The sequence below is a fragment of the Orcinus orca genome, chromosome 10, assembly GCF_937001465.1.
Source record: "Orcinus orca chromosome 10, mOrcOrc1.1, whole genome shotgun sequence".
In the NCBI taxonomy this organism is placed as follows: Eukaryota; Metazoa; Chordata; class Mammalia; order Artiodactyla; family Delphinidae; genus Orcinus; species Orcinus orca.
Window position 1 is genome coordinate 27348321 of NC_064568.1, and position 24155 is coordinate 27372475.

The window sequence follows — 24155 nt, forward strand, 5'->3', positions numbered from 1 at the left end:
GGAGCCTGGTGGTGTAACACCACCAAAATTTTTGAAAAAAGCTTGAAATCTGAATCTTAACGAAAAAGTTTTTTGTTTTTTGACATGTTGGCAACTAAGAAGACTTTTTAAAATTATGGCCTAAATGTATCTGTAGAGTGGATATGATCAATTTGTGACCTCTTGTGTACTCTGTGATACAGAGTATTGAGTCCCCATGGGTGTAATGTGAGGAAGACTAGTGTTATGTAATTAGAGAGATTCATTCTTTTGTGGTGAGTTGGTCTTTCTTCTAGATACCACTGGAAAAGTTTAATACACTGTTTCTTAAATTCCCAGTTAGTTATGGAGAATGAACTATCAGTTCTTTATCTTTGTGGAAAGAAAAATTGGAGCCCTGATAATGAGAGCTGAATTCCTGATGTGCGGCCTCTAAAAGTTCAGAGATAAGGGTGGACCCAAGCTGCCAAGTTTGGGACTCCTGTTTGGAAATGGCAAAATTCCTCATAAGTAGAAGCAGTCGTAGCAATCCTATATATGTATTTCATAGATTCTCCCAAAGTCTTGCCAAGAGATATCCTTCATCCTACACAGTAAAAATTAAGAGGGAGAACTTGCTACAAATCTAGTTGATACACTGGAGAAAATAATAATTCTACTTATAACTTAGCAGCAGACTGATAAAGCGAATAAAGTTTGACTCAACGTGCAGTTACAGTGTTGTCACTGTTTACTCTTTAAAGCAGGAGGAACTTAGAAAAGACACTTCTGGTTTTCTGCCTATGTAAAATGGCTCCTAATAATCATTTTACTACCATGAAAACGAAGACCAAGGGTCTGTGGGTATAAATGTGATCTATTAAGAGAAATGAGTAATCTGATTTTATTGGATGTAGATATTTTCATAGAAATGCTCAGCACTAATGAATACATCAAAAACCATACTTTATTTTATGTATAGCAATACAATTTACATATTAAATAACACTATAATAGAATGATTTGATATAGTTTTAAACAGAAGAAAAAAGGGAAAAATTTCAGGTTACAAAACCCCCCGAACAAATTAAAAAACCAAAAAACCAAAAAAACCACTTTTTCCAAATGGGTCAATGCAACGACTGTATTCAGTGACTAATTATGTCTAATTCCTATTGCACAAATGGTCAATGAAATTAAAAAAGAAAACCCAACTTTCACAATCACTTCCTCAAAGAAATAACACATGTTGGATTCTTTTGGAATGCAAAGATGGTTCTTGCTACTTCAATACACAGAAAGTTGAATTCACATTATCCACCACAAAGGGAAAAAAAAAACAAAAAAACTATGACAGAGTTGAAACTAGAAAAAAATTAGCTTTATATGAAAATATAAAATTCTATGATTATATACCATAGATACAAAGTTCTCAGAAGATGCTTATCCAAGCAACAAAATATTTACAGTTTTAATGATTTTAGCTATTTCAAAATGAAGTGAAAGAGACATGAATCAACATGAAGGCTGAATTTTTTTTTTTTTAGAAACAATGGCTGCTTTCTAGTTTCAAATGTCCTAACAAAAAAGGAGTCACTACCCCAAATGTTGGAGAGTTGCGACATTTTATAAAATCGGCTGTCTCCTTTTCTGGAGATGTTTATTTCTTAAAACTCAAGATATTTTTCTTGAAATTAATTATCCTCTGTAGAAAATGCTTCCCTTTGCAAATATTTAACAAAAATACTAAAAACAGTTTAACAGCTAAGACAAAGTAGAGGCCAAATATTATTACAATTCCTTCCTATTTGTAGCATGCCTTCTTTCTAGAGATAAGTAAAGCCAATATTGTATGTTAAGTGGCAACTAAGGGCAAGCGCAAAGGGGTAAGTGAAACTACAGCTGTTGAAAAAAAAAAAGCAGGCATTTTCCCTTCACATAAAAATTCACTGGCACCATTTGAACATAAACTTTAGGACATAGCAGTTGAAAATGCATTTCCCAGTATACCTGCTAAATTCTTAAGACAAACTACATTTTGATTATTATTTCTTAAATTACGATGAGTTTGGGTTTCTTTTTTTAATTTTTTGCTTAGAATTAGTAGTATGTATCTTTGGTAAATTGGTATCTATATTTTAATTTTTAAATACAGTGTATATGCATTTAAGAAAAAATTCATAACAAGGCAGTTGTGCTGTGTCATTATAAAGTAATTAGGGTTATTTGCTGATTTCAGTATGTCACTCTGGGCTAAAAACTGCAACAGCCAGACCTTAAATGCCATAACCCTCTCTGACCTTGCTGGACTTTTCAACTCGAAATAGACTCTAAAAGCACCAAGACATAAAAATTAGGAAAACCAATCCACCTAATTTTAATCATCTTGAATTTCAGAAGGAAACTTTTTTTTTTAAATATGAAAGATGATATTGTGGCTTTTAGATGAAGGAACGAGTTCTCTTGATGGCAATAAGGTGTGTTTTTTCTGATGTCCAGCATGGCCACTTGTTCTGATCTTTGCAATTCAGTTTTGAATGATGTGTGCATTCTGCTTACCTAGAGCTAAATTCATACACTCCCAAAAGCTTACTTTTATAACATAGCACAGATTAATTTGCAATAGCTATTTCCTTTCCTCCTGAGTGCAAGTGGTAATAACCTTGCTATGTAGTTAAGCGATGTGCTTATTATGTCTCAAAGAGAACACCATCTTTGCCTCTGGAAAGACGCAAGCATATATTTGCCAATAACAGATGAAGAATAATAGTGAGGATACACTCCATGGTCAAAGTGAGGAACGGCTGAATATAACTATCCTCAGTGAAGTGTGTTTGGACCACTTTGGCAAGATGGGCAAATAGCAATTGCTTATAGTTCAGTGTGTCGGGATTTGTAGACTTTGGTTCAAGACCGCTACAGACACACAATTGCTCACAGAGAACTTCTAAGCCATCCTTGTAATGTTTCTATTGTATTTACTAGCTCTCTCTCTTTTATCATGATTCTGATACCCCTGGAAGAGATGGTCACAGAATTGGAGGGTATGCATTCCATGAACTGAGCCCTCTGTAATAGCACAGAAGGGAATACTTGCCATGTGTCTTGTAACCAGTGTTTACTTTTGTTAAGAAAAAATGACAGTGGGACCATGAACCCCAACTTGAATGTTACTTCTGAAAGTCAAGTTCACTGTACTATCTACTGAGAAGAATTAGCTCATATCAATACTCTGTACAACTAGAGGAACCTACTTAATTGAGTAAAATGATCCAGCTTTTGCCATGATGTGAAACCTTTCCCTTACTGATTTCCCTCAGCCAGCCGGCAACTGTAGTGTTCCTGTGTTAAAGCTTTTTTTCTTAAGTGTTAGGCAGAGCTTCCTTGTGTCACCTCTGATGGGAGCAGAGGGGCGGTAAAGGTGTCTGTGTCCTCTAGCACACGCAGCTTAGCAAACTTGGCTCACTTGTACATCTTTTCTCAACCTAGCCCACACAGTTCGTGAACAGTGGACTGTTCTGTGTGGCTGAATCTATGTGATGAAAAGACGAGATGAACCCTGGCAAGTTATGTAGTTCACGAAAACTCCGTTGACCTGGCCTATGTCTTAGAAATCCTGGGCTAGTCCTGTAGCCTCTCTCTCCTTAGTAGCTTTGCTCCTTCAGGTCCACTCTGACAAACTTCATAGAAACCCAACTCAAGATAAACAGAATCTCAAGGCTGATTATCATGAATGTTTTAATGCCTATCCAGATGGTATGATAATAGCCAGTATGGACTTTTGGTTGAAGTTTATTGACATAAAAAATAACCAAAACCCTTTTCTTCTTAATAGGCCCAGTTCTGGTGATGGTTTCACTTCTGACAGAAGCCATCCCTCAAGAGCAAATGTGCAGTCGAAGAAACAGATCTCAGTAAGTAGCCTATTTTTCTAAATAACTGAACTGAAATTTCTTATTAATGCTCCTAATTTTCCCATGATGTACAGCAGGGTGAATATGGCTCCAAGAAACTACTTCCTTGGGCTCTGTGTCATGATGAGCAGTCTCTTTTTATCTGTTCTTGAGGCTAAACTACACAAAAGCATACAAAGCTGTCTCCTATTTTTAAAAACTGTTTGAAAATGTCACTATCACCTTTCACTCCAGATTCTAATTTTCTCTCTCCAAATCAGGTTTATCCATGTGTGGGAATCTAGATAGTCCCAAAGACTTTTGCTAATACAGTATTTTCAGTTTAATCCTAAGTAGAAGAATGCATGTAGTTATGAGATTTATCATGAAACATTTGGCAAAAAAAAGGAAAGAAAAGAATGTAAGAATGTTAGCTATATAGGTAGTTTTTTATTAGATTGCTATAGGAGTAATAGGAATATTTTAGAGGACTAGTTTCAAAATTACACACCTGCAAAGATTTTCATTATTCCACCTGCCATGAGGTATGCTTTTATAAACCATGAAGCATTAATGGAGATTCACTAAAGGGATTCATAACTGGAGTTATATAAAATATTGCCATCTCTCTTTGGTAAAAGATGGCCCTGATTTTGGGGTGTAGCTATTTCAGAGAGTCAAAATGGAAACAACAGACACTGTCCACATAGCTACTGTGAAAACTGTAATACAGAGATATCTTTTATTTTGACACAATTGGGCATTCTTTTTAAGCTATGAATATAACTTTGTAACTAATAAGTGATGTTCACATGAAACAACTCAAACCTTCTAATTTCTTAATGGCTATCTTCACCATCATAAATGAAACTGTTTCAAGGCCATGAGGTTTGATAGACCTTCAGAGTAGCTTCCCCACACCAGCTAGTCTTTAAAAGAAAACAGTGCTCATCCACTCCATTAAACTGCAGAAGGCATACAGTATCGAACAGTGCCTTGAAAAAACAGAAGAGGAGAACTGAGGAAAAGTACAGCATTGCCTGCTAGTAGAATGCAACTGCTTTAGCAACAACAATAATAATAATTAAAAAAACCAAGATTCACTGTCATAACAAAGACCTTCACTGTACTGAATTAAAAAGTAGCATGTGTGCTGTCACGGAATGTCACATCAGGGTTTGCTTTAGTATTATAGGCAGTAACACTGATCAGATAGTGCAAACTAGGTAAAACCGCGTTTCACTGTGTGAAATGAACAGAGGTGCAAATGCTCAGTAGGATACCATTAAGACATAAAATGGCAAAAAATAAATATCAAAACTTTTTATCAGTGTAGAAAAGTAACCAGGTTATTGTATAACGTAGAGTCTGGCAAAAAAAGGCCTCAAAAAAGTTCTCAGTCTTCAGAAGTTTTACAAATTAAGCGCCCTTTCAGGATTCTGCTCACACTAGAGATTCCATGCTCTCGGCAGGGTCCGATTCATCTGCCATGAGAACAGCACCATTTTTGTCCACTGTCATGGGACCATTTCCATTTTCTTTAGTGCTGACCAAGCTGAGCATTGCTTTGTAGACAAACTGGTATTGTTCCTGGAAAACAAGAGGGAGACAGTTTTTTGAGCCAAAGAGCAGCTCAATCATTTATTTCATCTCAGGTGGAAATACTGACTAAAAATGTAAATGTGAAAAATATACTAGAGAAACAGGAATTATGTCTCTGCTAGTTCAGACACTTAAAAAGTAATCTCTTGAATCCTTTATAATCAAGACCTACACCTTCTTCATGTCCTTTTGATCCCTGTTACCTTGGAATGAATTCTCGGTCTTGAAAGTCCACTAAGATAATAGGATATCCATATTTTACAATCAGAGGATACTATATTCTAGAAAGCAGAGTCTCTCAACCTCAGCCCTTTGGACACGTGGGCCAGGTCCATGTGGAGCGCTGTCTTAGGCACTGCAGGATGTTTAGCAGCATCCCTGGGCCCTACTCACTTAACCCCATCTCCAGCTGTGACAACCAAAAAAGGTCTCCAGACATTGCCCAACACTCCCTGGGGGGAAAAGTCACCCCCCATCAGAACCACTGTTCTAAAGGGTGAGGCTGAGTTTCAAATGATGTACAAGTTTCACAAATAAGCAAAGTACTTACAATGTCTGTGAATACTCCAGGCCTCATCAGATTGATCATTTTTGCAACCTGGAACACATCCACAGCATTTTCATTCTCCAGTTGCTGGGACAAGGTGGTAAGGGCACACAGCATTCCTGCGGAAACTGCACCGTACCTTGGGGAGGCAAAAAAAAGCTATTTCAGATTCACAAAAGGACAGAATATATTGGAACCAAATTACCATCACCTATTTCCGTAGAAGCTAGGTAGACTGTATTGATATCTACTCTAGAACACAAAAATGAGTGAAATGCTGGACGAGGGCAGAGATTTAGAGGTTAGCATAAAGGTGACATTTGTTTCTGAATGTGACGTCTCTCAAGACGGGCTTACCAGATGTTTAGCTTGATGTCTAATATGAAGTTAGAAGTTCAAAATTAGACTTGGGAGGGCTGTAAGAAGATCTGATGTCGGGGACAAGCTGGGTGATATAGTAGGAAAGATAATACGAGAATTTTAACTAGAGGCTATGAGACAAGTAGAAAGTGGTGAAAGGCTCTGGAAAACATTTTTTTAACAATCCCGAAGGGCTAAATTGAACTTCCAGAATATGAATAAAAATGGAAATATGTGGCTCAAAATGCAGTCAGAGAATTTCCAAAATGAGTTTCATATTTAGTAATTAGTTTTGGCACTGAAGTGGAAGTTTCCAAGTATGAGCACCTTCTATAAAATTCTTGGAAAAATATGGTTCTCTTTGCTTCACACACAGGCCCAAAAAAGGCTTAGAAGGGTAGCAGACTTTTTCATCAGGCCAGGTTGGCATCTTCAGTTTTTACAGGAACCTGTGTGGCACATAGTTTCCATATCAATGATGAGAAAACAGATGGATTAAATGAATTGTTCAAGGAGGTGTTGCTGGTTGGTGGCAGAAATGAGACTAGAATTTAGATGCCCTGTGTCCACTGTTCTGTTAATAACTATTAAATATTGTTTCTAAATTTATTCTTACATGAAATTAAAACAGTACAGATGTTTTTACTTCTGTAATGCAAATAAAGCCAACGTCTCCCTAACCACCACCCCAACTTCAGAGGTAATCTGTCTAAGGGAAAAACTGTTATGCATTTAGGTACAGCCTTCCTAGATTTAAGGGTATCAGTACATGTCGATCAGGCTCATCATTTCATCTGCTGCATGCATACCGGATGTCCTCACTTCCCCATGGATGGACATTTAGCTTGTTTGTGCCTTGTGCACATAGCAGAGTAGTACAGAGTAGCACCTCACCGTGAGGAGAAGAGCTAGGTCACAGGTATGCCCATTTAGTTTTAAAGACACTGCGGTATTTCTCTCCCATGTGTTGTTACCTGTCCATACTCCTCCCAGCCAGAGAATACTAGTTTCTCCTCATCATTTTAAAGTTTGGCTTTTGCCAGTCTGATGTGTGAAAACTTGAATCTTACTGTTGGTTTAATTTGCATTTCCTTGGTTGCCAGGGGAGTTGAATATCTTTCTATGTTTACTGACCCATCTGTATTTCCTCTTCTGAAACTGCCTATTAATATACTTTGGCCATTTTTCTATTGGGTATTATATCATCTACAGTACGTGTTGCAGGTAGTTTTTTCAGTCTCTACTTTCTCTTAGCATTGTTTGTGGTTGTTTCTGTTAATGCTGAAATGTAGTTTAGATATAATCAAATTTATCAATCTTTAACTTTTTTGGAATCTTGTTTGTTAATGCTTTCTTTACCCCAGTATTTAAAAAATATTCTCCTATATTTTTCTACTTTTTTTTTTTTACATGTAATTGTCTAATTCATTGGAATCTTATTCTTGTTTTGATGTAAGGTAGGGGTCTGAATTTAGTTATTTTTCCAATGGATAACCACTTGTGCCAGCATTTTTTAACATATATTTATTTGCTTTATTAATACTCATTTTAAAATGTGCTGATTTGGTTTATTTAACAAATAATGTGAACAAAGTTTCAGAAGGAATAATATCACAAAATTCCATGGTTAGACAATGCCACAACTATAGTGCAAATTTTGCTTTGTTTTCCAACCTAACATTTACAAAAATGGTCATCTTTAGGGATACAAACCACACTTAGCTTTCACCATGAATGTGACCTATAAAATCAATTATCAGAGACCACATCCAGAAACCACAACATTGTCTACTTCCAGCTCGTTCACAGGATCACTCCCCATGTACAAGCTCTCCCACCACATGGGAATCCAATATTCCATTCCCCACTTTCCATCCATCAGCCCCTAACATTCCTCATTCCTACTGCCTAGCCTAATTTCATCCCCATTTACTTATTTAAACCTATATTTATTAAGACAAATGATTCCTAAGTCTGTCTCACCTCTTACTGTATCTCCTGATCAAGACACCAATCCCAGTGACTCAAAATTGTTCCCTATTCAGTGGGTGCTTCAGATGAAGCACATGATTAGAATATTGATCCTCATCTAAATACAGAATCACAAAACTCAGTAACCTCCTAATATATCTGGCAATCCAACTATACCTAGAGAACTAGTCTTCTGTGCTCCATAAACATGTTCAGCCTTTTCTGAATCTTTTCCATCTCACACATACTCTTTCACTTTCCACGTATGGGATTGACGCCTGCTACACTGACAGATTACCTGAGTGTACGGTTTTGGGCTGCACGCTACAGGCCTGCAGGCCCTGTACTTGCCCAGCCTCAAGACCAAAGAAAGAGCCCGAGTCAGCAACAGAGACACCGATGGTTTAATGGATGGGGGGAGCTTACATGTCTGAAGCAAGGTCCTGGAGCGACATCCCACTGTATGCAGCAGACTGCAGCGGGCAGGACATGCAGGACATGGCAGCAGTCTTTGCTCCCTCTGTGCCAGCATTTTTTACTGAATTGTCTCATGTTTCCTCATTGATTTGAGCTGCCTTTTTAATCGTCTAAATTCTCATATATGCAGGCCTATTTCTGAACTCTCTATTTTGGCCCTTTAATCTGCTTGTCTGTTTTTTTATACTGTATTTCCCCACATTCGTTTAAATTCCCATAGGTTTTTGGTTAGTCTTGATACCTGATAAAGCATGTTTGCACAATAGTCTTGACTGCCTCTACATTTATTGTTTCACTTTTAGTGCTTCAAACATACATATTTTCATTTGTCACTTGTACGCTCGTTTCCATATACCTCTACGCTTCTACCGCATCCCATCCTGTTTCATGTTGATTGATACTGGGCTGTCAAGGAACACAAAAAGTTTTGTTGGGATTTTGGTTAGGCTGCACAGAATATATAGATAGAGCTGAGGAAATTAACATCTCTTTGAGCTTTTCTGTTCATGAACACGATGTCTTTTCTCCATTTATTCAGGTCTTTCATAGTTTTCAATTAGATTTTACAGTTTTCTACATAGTCTTTTGCCAATTTCATTTTAGAGTAAATCCTAGGTAGTTTCTGTTACTCCAAAGAATGGCCTCTTTTTGCGACAGTACTGTTTGGTTTCAGTTGATATATAGGAAAGTTATTGATTTTCACGTGGTGAACTTGTATCCAGCCATGCAGAACTCTTTTTAAGTTCTAATAATCTGTGGATTCTCTAGGAAGTTGGATACATCTTTATCTGCTAGCAATGCCACTTGTCTCTTTCTTTTATACTTCTTACATCTTTTGCTTTTACTGTATTGGCTAGGATACAATAGTTTTGTATTCTAACACTGTGAAGAGGTGTCATATTGTGTTCTTTAATGGTAAAGCTTCTAATTTTTTAATATTAAATAAAAATATTTGCTGTAGGCTTCTGAGAAGTAACATTTATCAAGTTAAAAAGAATGCTTTTGACTTTTCGTTTGCTAAGAGTGTTTTCTTTTGGGGAAGGGGATTATGAATGGCTGTTATTTTATTGTATGTTTTTGAATATCTATTGATTTAAAAAAATTCCTTTAATAATGTTCTGAATTCACTGAGAGCTATTTTTGGTACCATTTAAGCAGCTCTATATTCCTAGGATAAATCTTTTTCATGATGTATATAATTCTTTTACTATAACACACTGGGTTTTTGACAGTACTTTTTTTTAGACCTTTGTACCCATATTCAAGTAAGTAACATTGGCTTATACTGTTCCATTCTGGTGCTAGCCTTGTTTGTCTTCTTAATCAAGGTTACATTAAATGTTTTCTCTGTGTGCTCTTGTTCAAATGTAGACTGGTCAAAACTTAGTGGGCCTTAACGGGTTGAAAACTCTATGTGCCAGGCTCTCTTATAAATACTTTATATGTGTCAACTTAATTGTCAGAATAACCCAGTACTACAGGTACTATTAGTATCCCCATTTTGAGGTTGAAGAAACAAGGCACATCCAGGGGAAGTAACTGGCCAAGGTCTCATAGTTTGGGAGACTACAGCTTATATTTGAGCTGATACATGTCAATGGCTCAGAACAGAGACTGACTGGTACATTGTGTTCACTAAATAGCATTTACTATGATTAGGTAGGCTTAAAAAATTATTGGTATAGACTTATAAATAGTTGTAAATGTTTATTTCATTTCCTTTAAAATACTTCTTGTTTTTAACCTTTTATTAAAGAAAATATCAAATGTGTACAAGGCATAGTAACCCTCACTGCACCATCACTGAACTGAAACAATCATCAGCTCATAGCTGGTGTTGTTTCATGTCAATTTCCTCCCCATGTATTTTGAAGCAAACCCCAAGGATTTTATTCATTAATAATTTAGCATAAAACTCTAAAAGATAACGTTTTATCACACCTATGTAAATTAACAATTTTTAAAACATTTGAGAACTACAGATAAATGGTAGATTTTTTTTTCTTCCCAATGATAAATTATGCCTTCTCTTTTTCACCAATTTCCAAAGTTGTGTCTTTTGTTAGTAAAATTTAAGCAAGGAAGTCTATCTCCTCCTTGCCCCCATTTCATTACTGTTTGCTTTCCTTTTAATTCCTTGTACTTTTTGTGGATTCATTTGGTTCTTTTTCTGGCTTCTCAAGTTGAAAGCTTATTTAAAAATTGTTCTCCAATATATGAGGCTTAGGCTATACATGGTTTTCTCTGAGTATATATCCTACCAGGTTTTGAAATGCAGTGCCTTCATTCTCACTTAGTTTTAGGAGTCCGTAATTTCTATTTTTATTACCTCTTTAAACCATCAATTATCTCTAATTCTAGCCATAAGGACTTCAGTGTCTGGGTGTAAGAATTTGGGGTCTCATTTCATTGTTGGTTTCTAATTTAATGCATTATAATCAATGAACGTGGCCTTGTATGATATCAGTTTTATGGAATATATGAAAATTCCATTTATGATCAGTAATTATAAATAAACTATTTTGTGTTTGAAGAGACTATATGGTCTCTCCGTAAGTCTCTCTTGGGTACATACTTTTAATATGTATTTATTTATGTATTTAATTTTAGAAATGTTTATTTCTAAATTCTATTTATTTTATTGAAGTTTAGTTGATTTACAGTGTTGTGCCAGTCTCTGCTGTACAACAAAGTGACTCAGTTACACGCATATATAATAAATACATTAAAAAATATATATTCTTTTCCATTATGACTTATCCCAGGAGACTGGATATAGTTCCCTGTGCTATACAGTAGGAACTTGTTGTGTATACATTCTGTATATAATTGTTTGCATGTACCAACCCCAAACTCCCAGTCCATCCCTCTCCTTCCGCCTCTTCCCCTTGGCAATCACAAGTCCGATCTCTGTGTCTGTGAGTCTGTTTCTGTTTTGTAGATAGGTGCTTTTGTGCCATATCTTAGATTCCACATAAGTGATTATCATATGGTAGTTGTCTTTCTCTGTCTGACTGACTTAGTATGATCATCTCTAGGTCGATCCATGTAGCTGCAGGTGGCATTATTTCATTCTTTCTTACAGCTGAGTAATACTCCATTGTATATATGTACCACATCTTCTTTATCCATTCATCTGTCGACGGGCACATACTTTTTATATGTCACTATTAGATCAGCCTTGTTCATTATGGTATTCAGATCTTCTCTCTGAATGTTATTGTTCATTGTATCCTGATAATTCATTTTAAGAACTCATCCCTTTATTCAGTTCTTAGAGAATCTCAGCCATTTTTTTTTTCAGCTATTAATTTCTTCCTCTTTCATCTTTTTTCTCTCTCCAGGGATCACACCCTTAGACCGATGTTAGAACTTCTGTATCTGGCTTCCATATCTGAGTCTGATTGCGGTTTTGTCCATTGTACTACTAGCCCATCTCTCATCTTTTCCATTTCTTAGCCTCTAATTTGTTCCTGTTTCTTAATACATGTTTTTAATTCATCTCATATGGTCTTCCTTTACATCTCTGAGCATATTATTTCAAAATCCAATTATGATTGCTCTATTACCTCTGATTCACTGTATTTTTTTGTTCTTGTTCATCATGTTGTCTGTCTTCAGATTCTAAACTGAACCGGGTTTACCTTCTCATTTTTAGCAGAGCTAGGAATTCCCCACCCCACCCCCAATCATTTGTATGCATTTTTTTCAATAGGGGAAGAACTTAACCCTTTAATCTCTGCTAAATCTGCTCTAGTGAAACTGTTAGGATTTTTTTTCCCCCTTCAAGCTAACCATAGCCATTCAGATAGGAAAGTCAGGTATTATGTATTTTACTATGCACTGTGCACTCCATGCGGGATTACTCTGGCCTTTGCTTGGGTTGTCTTTCCTATATTTAGCCATTCTTAAATAAGTACCTAAATAAAAGGAAGTACCTACAAAATAAGACTTTAAACAGGACTAGAAACTAGGTCAAATCAATCAAATGCATAGATACTTTAAAGTATCAGTCTTTAAAGACTGAAAAATCAAAGGCCATTCTCTTTCAGAAGTTTAGGAATTAAGTAGGATTAAAGGAGGTTTGTCAAGTTTCATGCATTTGCACTTCAAATTACAGGGACTTGGTGAACAAGAATACTGTATAAATTCACTGGTTTTGGTAGTTTGTTGGCCACTTTCTCAAAGGGCCCCATTAAGAGCAATACTTCTTTTTTTAACTAGCGCTATGCTGTTAAAATGTATTTTCATCTTCCCCTGTCTGTGCCTCAAAGAAATGAAAGTACTTTAAGTTCCCGACATTCAGTAATGTTTTCAGTGGCTCTGTCTATATTCATTTTAAGACACGTTGGGGTTCCTTGTATCATCAGTGTGTATAATACTTATGGCCACTTAATTACACTTTTTACTACTTCATCTAATTACAATTATTGTTGTTTTGCTCTTACGATGTTGTTTTAAAAATCATAACCAACAACGCAATGCAGAGGTATAACCCTGTCACTATGAAGGAAGTGAAGCTTCCCTTCAAAATCATTACGGCAGGAAGGAAAAGAGAGCTAAAGCTTCAGTATCCATTAATCCTGGGGAATAATGGCAGCACAGAACCACAGGACTTTAAGAAATTAAAACTTTGGAAGTGAATGAGAAAGTACAGAAAACAAAACACAGTCCGGAGACACAAGGGACAGGAGTGCTTACTGTGAAAACCAGTGGGAGGCAGTGTTAACCAGTGGGATTAAACAGATCTGGATTTAACTATAGCCAGTGCCAGCTTCCTGGCTTGCCCCCTGTGCTGCTGTGTTGGGCCTTGTGCTTTGATGGGTCCCCTACTTAGGAGGGTCCTGCGTAAACTAAACTTCTTAGTTTAACGCTCTGGTGTTGCCATCTGGAAAAAAAAATTTTTAATTTTTATTTTATGTTGGAGTATAGTTAATTTACAGTGTTGTGTTAGTTTCAGGGGTACCATCAAGTGATTCAGTTATACATATACATGTATCTGTTCTTTTCCAAATTCTTTTCCTATTTAGGTTCTTACGGAATATTGGGTATAGTTCCCTGTGCTATACAGTAAGTCCTTGTTGGTTATCTATTTTATATATTGTAATGCATATATTTTAATTCCAATTTATCCCTCCCCCCCACCTTTACCCTTAGGTAACTATAAGTTTGTTTTCAAAGTCTGAGTCTGTTTCTGTTTTGTAAATAAGTTAATTTGTATCTTTTTTTTAGATTCTGCATAGAAGCGATATCATATGATATTTGTCTTTCTCTCTCTGACTTAGTTCACTTAGTATGGTCATCTCCAGGTCCATCCACGTTGCTGCAAATGGCATTATTTCCTTCTTTTTAGTGGATGAGTATATTCCACTGTATATATGTACCAGATCTTCTTGATCCATTCATCTGTTGATGTTTAGGTTGCTTCCAGGTCGTGGCTATTGTAAACAGCGCTGCAATAAACACTGGGGTGCATGGTTCCATTCGAACCATGGTTTTCTCTGGATATATGCCCAGGAGTGGGATAGCTGGATCATATGGTAGCTCTATTTTTAGTTTCTTAAGGAACCTCCATACTGTTCTCCATAATGGTTGTACCAATTTACATTCCCACCAACAGTGTAGAGGGTTCCCTTTTCTCCACACCCTCTCCAGCACTTATTGTCTGTAGACTTTCTGATGATGGCCATTCTGACCGGTGTGAGGTGATACCTCATTGTAGTTTTGATTTGCATTTCTCTAATGATTAGTGATGCTGAGTATCCTTTCATGTGTTTGTTGGCAATCTGTATATCTTCTTTGGAGAAATGTCTATTTGGGTCTTCTGCCCATTTTTGGATTGGGTTGTTTGTTTTTTTGATATTGAGCTGCATGAGCTGCTTGTATATCTTGGAGATTAATCCACTGTCAGTTGCTTAATTTGCAAATATTTTCTCCCATTCTGAGGGTAGTCTTTTCGTTTTGCTTATGGTTTCCTTTGCTGTGCAAAAGCTTTGAAGTTTCATTAGGTCCCATGTGTTTATTTTTGTTTTTATTTCCATTACTCTAGGAGGTGGATCAAAAAAGATCTTGCTGTGATTTATGTCAGAGAGTTTTTAAACTATGTTTTCCTTTAAGAGATTTTTATAGTATCCGGCCTTACATTTAGGTCTTTAATCCATTTGGAGTTCATTTTTGTGTATGGTGTTAGGGAGTGTTCTAATTTCATTCTTTCACATGTAGCTGTCCAGTTTTCCCAGCATCACTTATTGAAGAGATTGTTTTTCCTCCATTGTATACCCTTGCCACCTCTGTCATGGATTAGTTGACCATAGGTGCGTGGGTTTATCTCTGGGCTTTCTATCCTGTTCCATTGATCTATATTTCTGTTTCTGTGCCAGTACCATACTGTCTTGATTACTGTTGCATTGTAGTATAGTCTGAAGTCAGGGACCCTGCTTCCTCCAGCTCCGTTTTTCTTTCTTAAGATTGCTTTGGCTATTTGGGGTCTTCTGTGTCTCCATACAAGTTTTAAGATTATTTGTTCTAGTTTTGTGAAAAATGCCATTGGTAATTTGATAGGGATTGCACTTATCTGTACATTGCCTTGGGTAGTATAGTCATTTTGACAATACTGATTCTTCCAGTCCAAGAACGTGGTGTATCTCTCCATCTCTTTGTGTCATCTTTGATTTCTTTCATCAGTGTCTTAGAGTTTTCTGTACAGGTCTTTTACCTCCTTAGGTAGGTTTATTCCTAGGTATTTTATTCTTTTTGATGTGCTGGTAAATGGGATTGTTTCTTTAATTGGAAAATCTTTGTTAATAATTTTTGAGCAAGGGTTCCTACATTTTCATTTTGCTTTGGACCCCCACATACATTATGTAGCTGGGACTGGCTCTGACACTTGGATATGTGTGTACACAGGGCCTAATACCTACACAGGCAGCCCCCATTTCCTCATGCATGAAGCGGGGATCCTAAAGTCACCCCCCTAGTGGGGTGATTTTGAGGATTAAATGAAGGACTCAATTAGTTGTGATTTGAAGGTGTCTTTGCAGCAGTTGGTACAGAATGCAGTCCATATATTTCAGCATTTCCTCTGGACCGTCTCAGGACAAAATTAAAATTAACATTTATTGAAGACCCCAAAGAGCTTTTGCTTATTTGGGCTTTATCTGTCAATAATTACTGTATCAGATGTTAGAACTGAGAAAGTGTTAAAACACAAAACCGTGCAAGCACGCATTCCATTAGCTGTCAGAGTGGGGATGTCCTCCTGGGTCACATAGCTCTGGAAAACTCCACTGTACACTCAAGACAGAATACAAGTGAACAAGGCAATCTGTATCTTTGTATTATGAAAACAGTTGTGTCCTCTTGGATCTCTTGGAAGGGCCTTGGAGACCTCCTTCCCAACCAGGGACCCTGGGATCCCACTCTGAAAACTGTTAAATGAAATTAGCCCACGATGGCCTCCAACGGGGTGATAGAGATAGCTCCACAGTGAATTCACATTAAGTATTTGCACAGGAAACTAGCCTTCGTTCTGCGAGTGAAGGTCTAATCTACTAGTGTCTCACAAAACTGTGTAAGAACCATGCTGTGTTTTGAACTCATCTGTAGGCTCTGTGTTTAAAATTTGACAGTAGTGGTGATACAGATCAGCGTCTGGATAGAACTGTCCTGAGCAGACAAATATAGGATGCCGTGAATAAAGCAGTTTGCCTTTAAGCTGTGCCTGTGCTCAAACACAATCAGTTTACTTTCTGTTGAGGAAGTTTACCTTCAGATCATTTTACCCAGAAACTTCATCGACCTGGCACACAGCTGTGAAGACCAGATCGACAGCACAGAGTTTGTGCACTAGAAGTTCAGCTCAACTCTTTGACTTTCAGTGGGAGCACTGAGGCCTTCTTTCCGAGCCTGCCCACTGCTATCTTTGACAGAACTTAAACTTTGTGTCGATAAATTGGTTTTATCGTTCACAGATGAATGTAAGCAGGAAAAATACCAATAACCAAAACAAAAAGCAAGGCTGTCTGGGGCAAGTTCACATACAGGCACATATCCTGAATAATGGGTGAGTCATCCTAACTTGAAAGCACGGTACCAATTCATACCAATCTTTATCCACCACCCACTGTGTGTCACTCTGTGGAGAATGGGATGAATAAGTTAGCACTGCTGGTCACAGCAATGTGGGGGTGACGGTCATGTAAACAAGTAGTTACAATATGATGTGATAAACAGGAACGGCATTGGTAAAGAGGCGATGTTTATGGACGACCCCCTCTGGTTTCAGTTAGAAACAGTTCGAAGAGAGTGACTTTTGAAGTGTGTGTTGAATAAAAGGGCACTTAGACGGAATAGTATTTGCAGGGCTAAGGTGGGCTGCAGGAAGTAAATCAGTGGAGGACTGGGATGACAGCTGAAGAAGTAAAGCTTCAACCAGCTTGTAAAAGAATTTGGGAAGTGTACTGAGAAGGCATCAACAAGACTTGGTGGCCAATGATAATTGGAGGTGAGGGGGCACAGAAAAGGACTCTGATATGTTTCTGGTTTGTACAACTAAGTGGGTGGGAGCAGGCTGGGAAGGCAAGTTTGCGTTTATACATGCTAGATTTGAGGTGTGTGTTTGTAGGCCATCAGGAAGGAAGATTTAGAGGTTTAAAAAGTAGGTAAGAAAGATGGAAACTGAAAGGTAACTGGCATTCAGTGTTGTACTAGAGCTAACAACTATTAAAAAACTTCAGATGTGCTTGAGTAATGTAGAAAAATAATTTTAATGGAATCACTTATCTCTTAAAGATGGTGGATAAATGAACGAATGCATATCTTTAGGTGGCTTTTAATCCAGCTCTCCTATATGATATGTGAAGAGCTGCTAGTGTAGGATGAATTTGCTCTTTTCTTGCTTAGGCCTAAGAACAAGCTACATTTGATTAATTCCAGAGGTGACACAGTCAGCATGTAGCATAAAATAAAAATCACTCAATGAGACAATATACCCCAAAGCTGAATATAGGTAAATGAAACAAACAATTCTGTTTAAATTGTTTAACTAGTTGTTGTTGGTTTTTGTTTTTTGTTTTTTCTCCTTTCCGTCTTCTCTTACCATGAAATGAAATATAACATTAGCTGCATTACTGACTTCAGGACAGATCCCTGGAGTACTATCAGAACAGCAAAATCCGTCACGGAGCTGGGCAGCAACATTAGAATTTGGTCTGAATTGATAAAAGCTAGTAAAATCCAGAAGGTATATGAAAAGCTGCCAGATTAGTGCGGGGAAAAAACTCTAGAAGCAGCCCTAACTTTGTGCTATAACTGCATATCCTAAAGTTCCGTAGACTCGTGGTACCTACCCAGTTATTCTGAGGTTGACTGTGTTATTTAAACACTAGTGCTGGTTGTCACATTTCCAGGGATCTTACTTACTCAGGCTACTTAACTAATCCTAATTCTTCTAATTAAGAGGTCAACATTTTGAAATAGTCACTATTTAAAAAAGACCATCAAACTCTTTGGAAGGAGCCAAACATATGGCTTGACGCAAATAGGAGAGTACCATGGATTTGAGGTGAAGGTGCTGACCTCAGCCGAAAGTCTTTGTTCACTTCCTGTGACAGCATTCGTTCAAAGATAAGACTTAATGAGCTTTTACTTCGAAATGTACGACTCTCTATTCTAGCAGAGTAGATGGTAACTTAATGAACATAATGGATGCCCTGACACGTTGCTGACCAAGGGAGATAACTAACTACCTTAGAACTAGAGACGAGGATGTCTAATTGGTGCCACTGGCTAAAGGTCTGTGAGATTCACAACAATCTGCAACTGATTTGCAGGTCGAGTCCGTCTATGAAGTTTGACTCCAGGTATTCGTATACTATAAGGTATATCTATGACCCCCTTCCTTCTCATTAAAGGGAAAGTGGGCTGGGTTTGAACTCTGTTCGGACACTTAGAAGCTCAGAGCCAGGAGCAAGTTATTTGTTCTCTTTGCAGTTCATATGCTTTGCCTTCAAACTCCCAGAGACAGTACTGTAAACTTCAAAACACACTGTAACCTATAAATATTATCATTAATAATAATACCTTTTTCATTACATTTCATGTCTACACTAGTAAGTGTTTGCTGGAGATCAGTGTAAGGATTTAAAAACAACTAATTAATATAAAGTATTACATGTAAACTAATAGAAATGTAGACATGTTGTAAGTTATTGTTTAATTTGCATTATTGAAACAGAAAACCTCAGAAAGCATGCAGATGTATTTTGGTAGGCTGAGATACAGTACTTTCACCTTTCTAGAACCTACACTCGGAGAGCCTGAAGCCTTTGACAAATTAAAACCCAAAGAGAAACACAACACCTTGCACATGGACACATGAGAAATAAGCTGGAATTGTCACAAGCTGAGAGAGAGGGAGTACGTTTTTAAAATCTGTCTTTCCTTCCCCCTACTACCACAGTGCAACAAGACAATTAAAAAACAGGTACATACTCATCATGAACAATGGTGGGGCCATCCCTTGTTAAGGCCTCTTCCTTGATGACGTTGATAAGTTCAAAAGTACTGCTTATGGGGGCATCCGGGTTAGGCCATTTGGGACACTGGAAGTGCCGAACTTCTAGGACGTAGTCATCCTACAACCAATACAGCACGAGTCACGGCCCATCCTTCATTTCATCCTATCTATAATCTAATGACTCGTACTTGCTCCTGAGGAAGTGTATACTACAGATGATTGAAGAATGCCCGATTAACCAAACTGCTGCAGGGAGAAAAATACTAGGGAGGTCTGCTTGACACGAACAAATGAGGTTATGATAGTGAAATAGAATCCTGTTCAGGGAAAAATTGTAAGGGACAACAAATTATAAGAGGCTTTATATCCTACTCTAGCTTACCTATAAAAATAAAGAAAAAAAAAACCCAGGAAGGGGTGAGGACATCTTTATTTAAATTACTAATATAAGACAGCTCGCCTCTTACCAACCCCATAGGAAGGTAGTTAATTATGCATCAAAATGTTGTTTACTAAAAAAAAAAAAAAAAAGTCTTAATATTATCATCTCTGCAACATATTGCAAGGCTCACATTTCTGACGGCAAAGAAAATACTGAGCTCTAGTATATTGTTTTTATAATTAGGTCAACAGGCCTATTTGTATGCATGCTCAATCAGAGGAACTGCTACATGTCATCTTTCCAGCTGGAAAAAGCAAATATTTGAAGGAAGTAAAAAAGGAAGTGAACATACTTAAGTCACACTCAAATGCCTGCCTGGGCCCGTCTTAAGGGTGGTAAATTACTCCATTATTACTTGGAAGGGTGATCCAGGGCCCAGCTGTGGCTGTTACTGAGGAACTGAGGTTGAGGTTACCTGTGTAGCTTCAAGGATAAAGTCATGGATGATAATTTGTTCTTCGTTAGAGAGGCACAGTCTGTCTTTGCTGATAAGGGTGACGGTAAAGGCCTCACAGTTCATGGATTCTTCTCGACTTGGCCAGTATACAAACTCGTCTTCAGCCTATGGGGACCAAAAAGAAAAGAAGGACAAAAATTCCTCTGCAGTGCTGTCAACCATTTATTTTCGAATTTTCTTACCAAACGATTTCTTTCTTTGCCATTTGCCATACCTCTCAAATCAGTTTTTAAATTGGGTTCATAGAATTATTAGCCCAATTAGATTAGCCCTATCTAATCATGCTGAGTTCAGTGGTGGTTGTATTCTATTGTAAAATACGCTTCATAACTATTTCCTAGCACCTCTCACCTATGTCATATCCGACAACCAAAAAACCTCCCTCTGTAGGGGATGTATTACCCCTAGCTGAGAAATGCTCTGTAATATAATTGTCAGAGTAAAAAAGGAGACAGGATCTAGGTCAAGTAATTTTAACTTGTTATTTCACAATGGCTTATGTGACTAAGATGTGCTAATTGTTGTTCTATGGATTATGTCATTAACAGTTCTACAGTTGACCAGCATTTTGCAAAGGAGTTCCGTAAACATTCTCTTACTTGGTTTTCATAATATGCTAGTGAGGTATTTTTATCTTCTGGCTTTGTAGATGAAAACACCAAGGCTCAGACAGGCCCATAAATAGGCATACTGGCTCTAAGTACAAGGTGCTTTGTAAAAGGAAAGTTAGTCTGTCAATGTTCGATTTCAAGTCTTTCGGCCTCGAATCAGGTAAGCTTTAAACGTTCATCTACTTTTAAGATTAAAAATAAAGATTCAGTAACAGAAACTACTATACATAAAATAGATAAGCACTAACAATTTGCTGAATAGCACAGGGAACTATATTCAATGTCTTGCAACAACCTATGATGGAAAATAATCAGAAAATATAATTGGATCACTTAGCTGTACACCTGAAACGAATACGGTATTCAGGCTTGATACTTGAATTCTATCCCTGAAAACTATGGAGGCCTAAGAAAAAGAGAACCGTTGCCTAGGCTGGAGACTGTGAGAAATACAATGATTATGACGAGCCCTGCCCCCTCCTTTTTCTAATCAGTTCAAATGGCAAATTACAGTTTGCCTGTAATATATACATTTCTATGGGCATTTTCCTGAAAATGCTTAGACAGTACTAGTGAAGTCAGAAATAATCCTGAATAATGTTGAAAACAAAGAAGGTTTTGTTTAATCTTACATTGTTGCATCAGAAATGAGCCAACAGTCCAATAAGACTTATCACCCTTTCAAGTTTCAATATAGCTTATTGCCAAGTACATTTTTATTTTTAAAGCTCAGCATAAGGGGAAACAGATTAGCAACGGGGTTTAGTCTATACAAAAGAAGTCTGTAACTGTCTTGGGTTTTAATGCGTTTTGCCCAAGGAAGTGGAATTAGGGCCCTTTGAACAGATATTAAAGCCATAATGATGAACAAGGCTTCTAAATTTAACCAAATACATAGATTAAGTATAGGCCTGGATGTGATCCTGAAAAAAGTAATCTATCTAAGGCTTAATTTCCATATCTGAAAAGTGGGAATAATAAAACTACATACCTCAAAGAGCTATTATGATGATAAGATGAACTGGAAATTATCTAATTTGCCTAAAGGCTGCCAAAGGGATTTTAGTAACGGTGGAGGAACGGCAGAAAAACCTTTTGAACATAGACAGTAAACTAGGGAATAACTGATCGTCTTGACAGACTATGACAAAGAAATGCTACTTCTTGATTCAGTAGGAGCTCTGATCGCATGCTTATTTTGCTTACAGATAGGGCAGGGACGCCTAAGCAGCAGTGACTTTTGGGCTATTCACAGAACGATGGTCTTTGTAACGTTACAGTAGTGATAAATAACAAAGCAAACAAAAAATGCAGAGACAGTACCTTTAGAAAAAACTACACACTACTGAATCTGACTTTCGACCCTAGAGCTATGAGTGCAGACATGCGTGATTGCAGCATAGCCTCCTTGGGCCTCGGAGAGACACCGAGATGACAGGCCTGGTGGCCCGGTATCGTCGCTGTCCACAGAACACGTATTGACTCACTCAGTCAGTCTCCCCCTCTCCTCCCCATACAAATGAGCTCTTGGGTATAGTGACTGTCCTCTGTTAAGTGAGGATAACAAAACACTGACTCATCCAACAAATGCACGTTTTAACAACCCTAAATGCCTCCAATTTCCATATGCCGAACAGAGTAGACCCCTATTGCCAGCTAATTTGAAAATTTACACTCCAGTTTTTAGCTTAAGATTCTCAACTTTGTTGCCATTCTATCACACAGAAGCAGTCTTGGTATTCCGAAGCTGGAGCAGAAAGCGACAAAGTGAAGTTCCTACTGACTGGGCACACAGTCAAATGCATGTCATCAAGACTAGGGGTTCACTCACATGCTGTTCTTTCTTGATTAAAAAACTCACTACTCTGACACTCACGGAGGCAGATCGTTTTTGTTTTTGTTTTTACTTTGTGCGCTTACAAGTCCTCATAGTAACTTCTGAAGGCCCAACTATTTCGAAACTTAAGAATGCAATGAGAGCTCAGCAGAAATAGTTACACTTATTTTCATAAACGTGCTCACCCTTCTCCTCTAGGGTCTAGCGACCTCAATAGGGAAGGACTAAAGGGAGAAGAAACAGGTAGTAGCTTAGTCAAGGTCTTAAAAAGCACCATCAAGTCCGAACAAGGAAGGCTTTCCTAATCTCCCTCCCTGTAATAGATCGGGCTTGCCTGTGGATTGGGGGAAAATAACGATACATTATTAGTACTTTTGATACCGTTTTCTTTGGGCCAGGAAACATTTCTGTGATGTGGCGGCATTGGACATATACAATAACAAAATGAGACAGGTGACTCAAGTTCCAATCCTGGCTCCCATGGTTCGTATATGCCCTTGGGCAAGTTACTTCCCTCAGTTTTCTCAGCTACTAAAGGAGATGCTGAGAGCACCTGTGTCATCGAGTTGTAGAAAGGATTAAAGGAGTTAACACAGGTAAAGATATAATCAATCAATGTTAACTACTGTTACTGTTCATTTATTTTTCAACAGTGACATATAGCAACTAAGAGGTCGGCTTAAGATCGTGCATTAGTGAGGTTAGAAAAAGGACCTTCTTCAAAACCTTCTGGGCTTCCCTGGTAGCTCAGTGGTTAAGAATCCGCCTGCCAATTCAGGGGACATGGGTTCGAGCCCTGCTCCGGGAAGATCCCACATGCCGCGGAGCAACTAAGCCCGCGCGCCTAGAGCCCGTGCTTCGCGACGAGGAGCCACCGCAGTGAGAAGCCCGCGCGCAGCAACAAAGACCCAACGCAGCCAAAATAAATAAATAAAAACCTTCTCCCACGCTGCCATGTACAGTACAACTGAGGGGTGATTGATTGATATATCACCAGCATTAGGGATCAGTGCTGATCCTGTTGGAACTGATAGGGTCAGGAATGGTAAGACTAGGAAAGGCACCTGTGCAGACATAGAAGATGAGAAGTCTGAATTCCCTCCCTAGCATGTATAGACACGGTAGCCCTGTGACAAGGTAATTTATGCTCTGGCCTCCCGGGCTCATTAATATGTAGCAGATGTGCTTTACTTACCAAGCTCTGGTTGTCTGGCAGCATGACAATGATCTGTGCGTTATGATCCCAAATCATTCGCCAGAAATCTTTCGTAGTATGTGGCAGAGGATGCTGGGTTATGATAAATTCATTGCTCCTGTAATAGCCCTTCAGTTAGGAAGACGAAAAACCAGTGATTATGAGTGTTTAACTCTGCAGCAGTAAAATATATTCATGAAATAAGACCGGCACTGTTTCGACCTCACGAAAATAATCAAAAGAGGCACTCAGTGCATTGGGCCAATTTTTAGATGTACTTCTCCTAACA

The 24155-nt window shown here is 37.9% G+C and overlaps 1 protein-coding gene across 3 annotated transcripts in view; it reads right to left on the reverse strand.

Annotated features, from left to right (window-relative positions):
* Positions 1 to 907: 907 nt before the first annotated feature.
* Positions 908 to 24155, reverse strand: part of PTPRG (protein tyrosine phosphatase receptor type G) — a 731646-nt gene continuing 708398 nt past the window's right edge. For all 3 annotated transcript variants that reach the window (XM_033424736.2, XM_004267970.3, XM_004267971.3), the window contains 5 exons: positions 23867 to 23995; positions 20182 to 20328; positions 19300 to 19442; positions 6004 to 6139; positions 908 to 5441 (listed from right to left, as the gene is read on the reverse strand). In XM_033424736.2, the coding sequence (XP_033280627.1) occupies positions 5295 to 5441; positions 6004 to 6139; positions 19300 to 19442; positions 20182 to 20328; positions 23867 to 23995 (702 nt within the window). In that variant the 3' untranslated portion in view covers positions 908 to 5294. The remainder of the gene's footprint in view (positions 5442 to 6003; positions 6140 to 19299; positions 19443 to 20181; positions 20329 to 23866; positions 23996 to 24155) is intronic.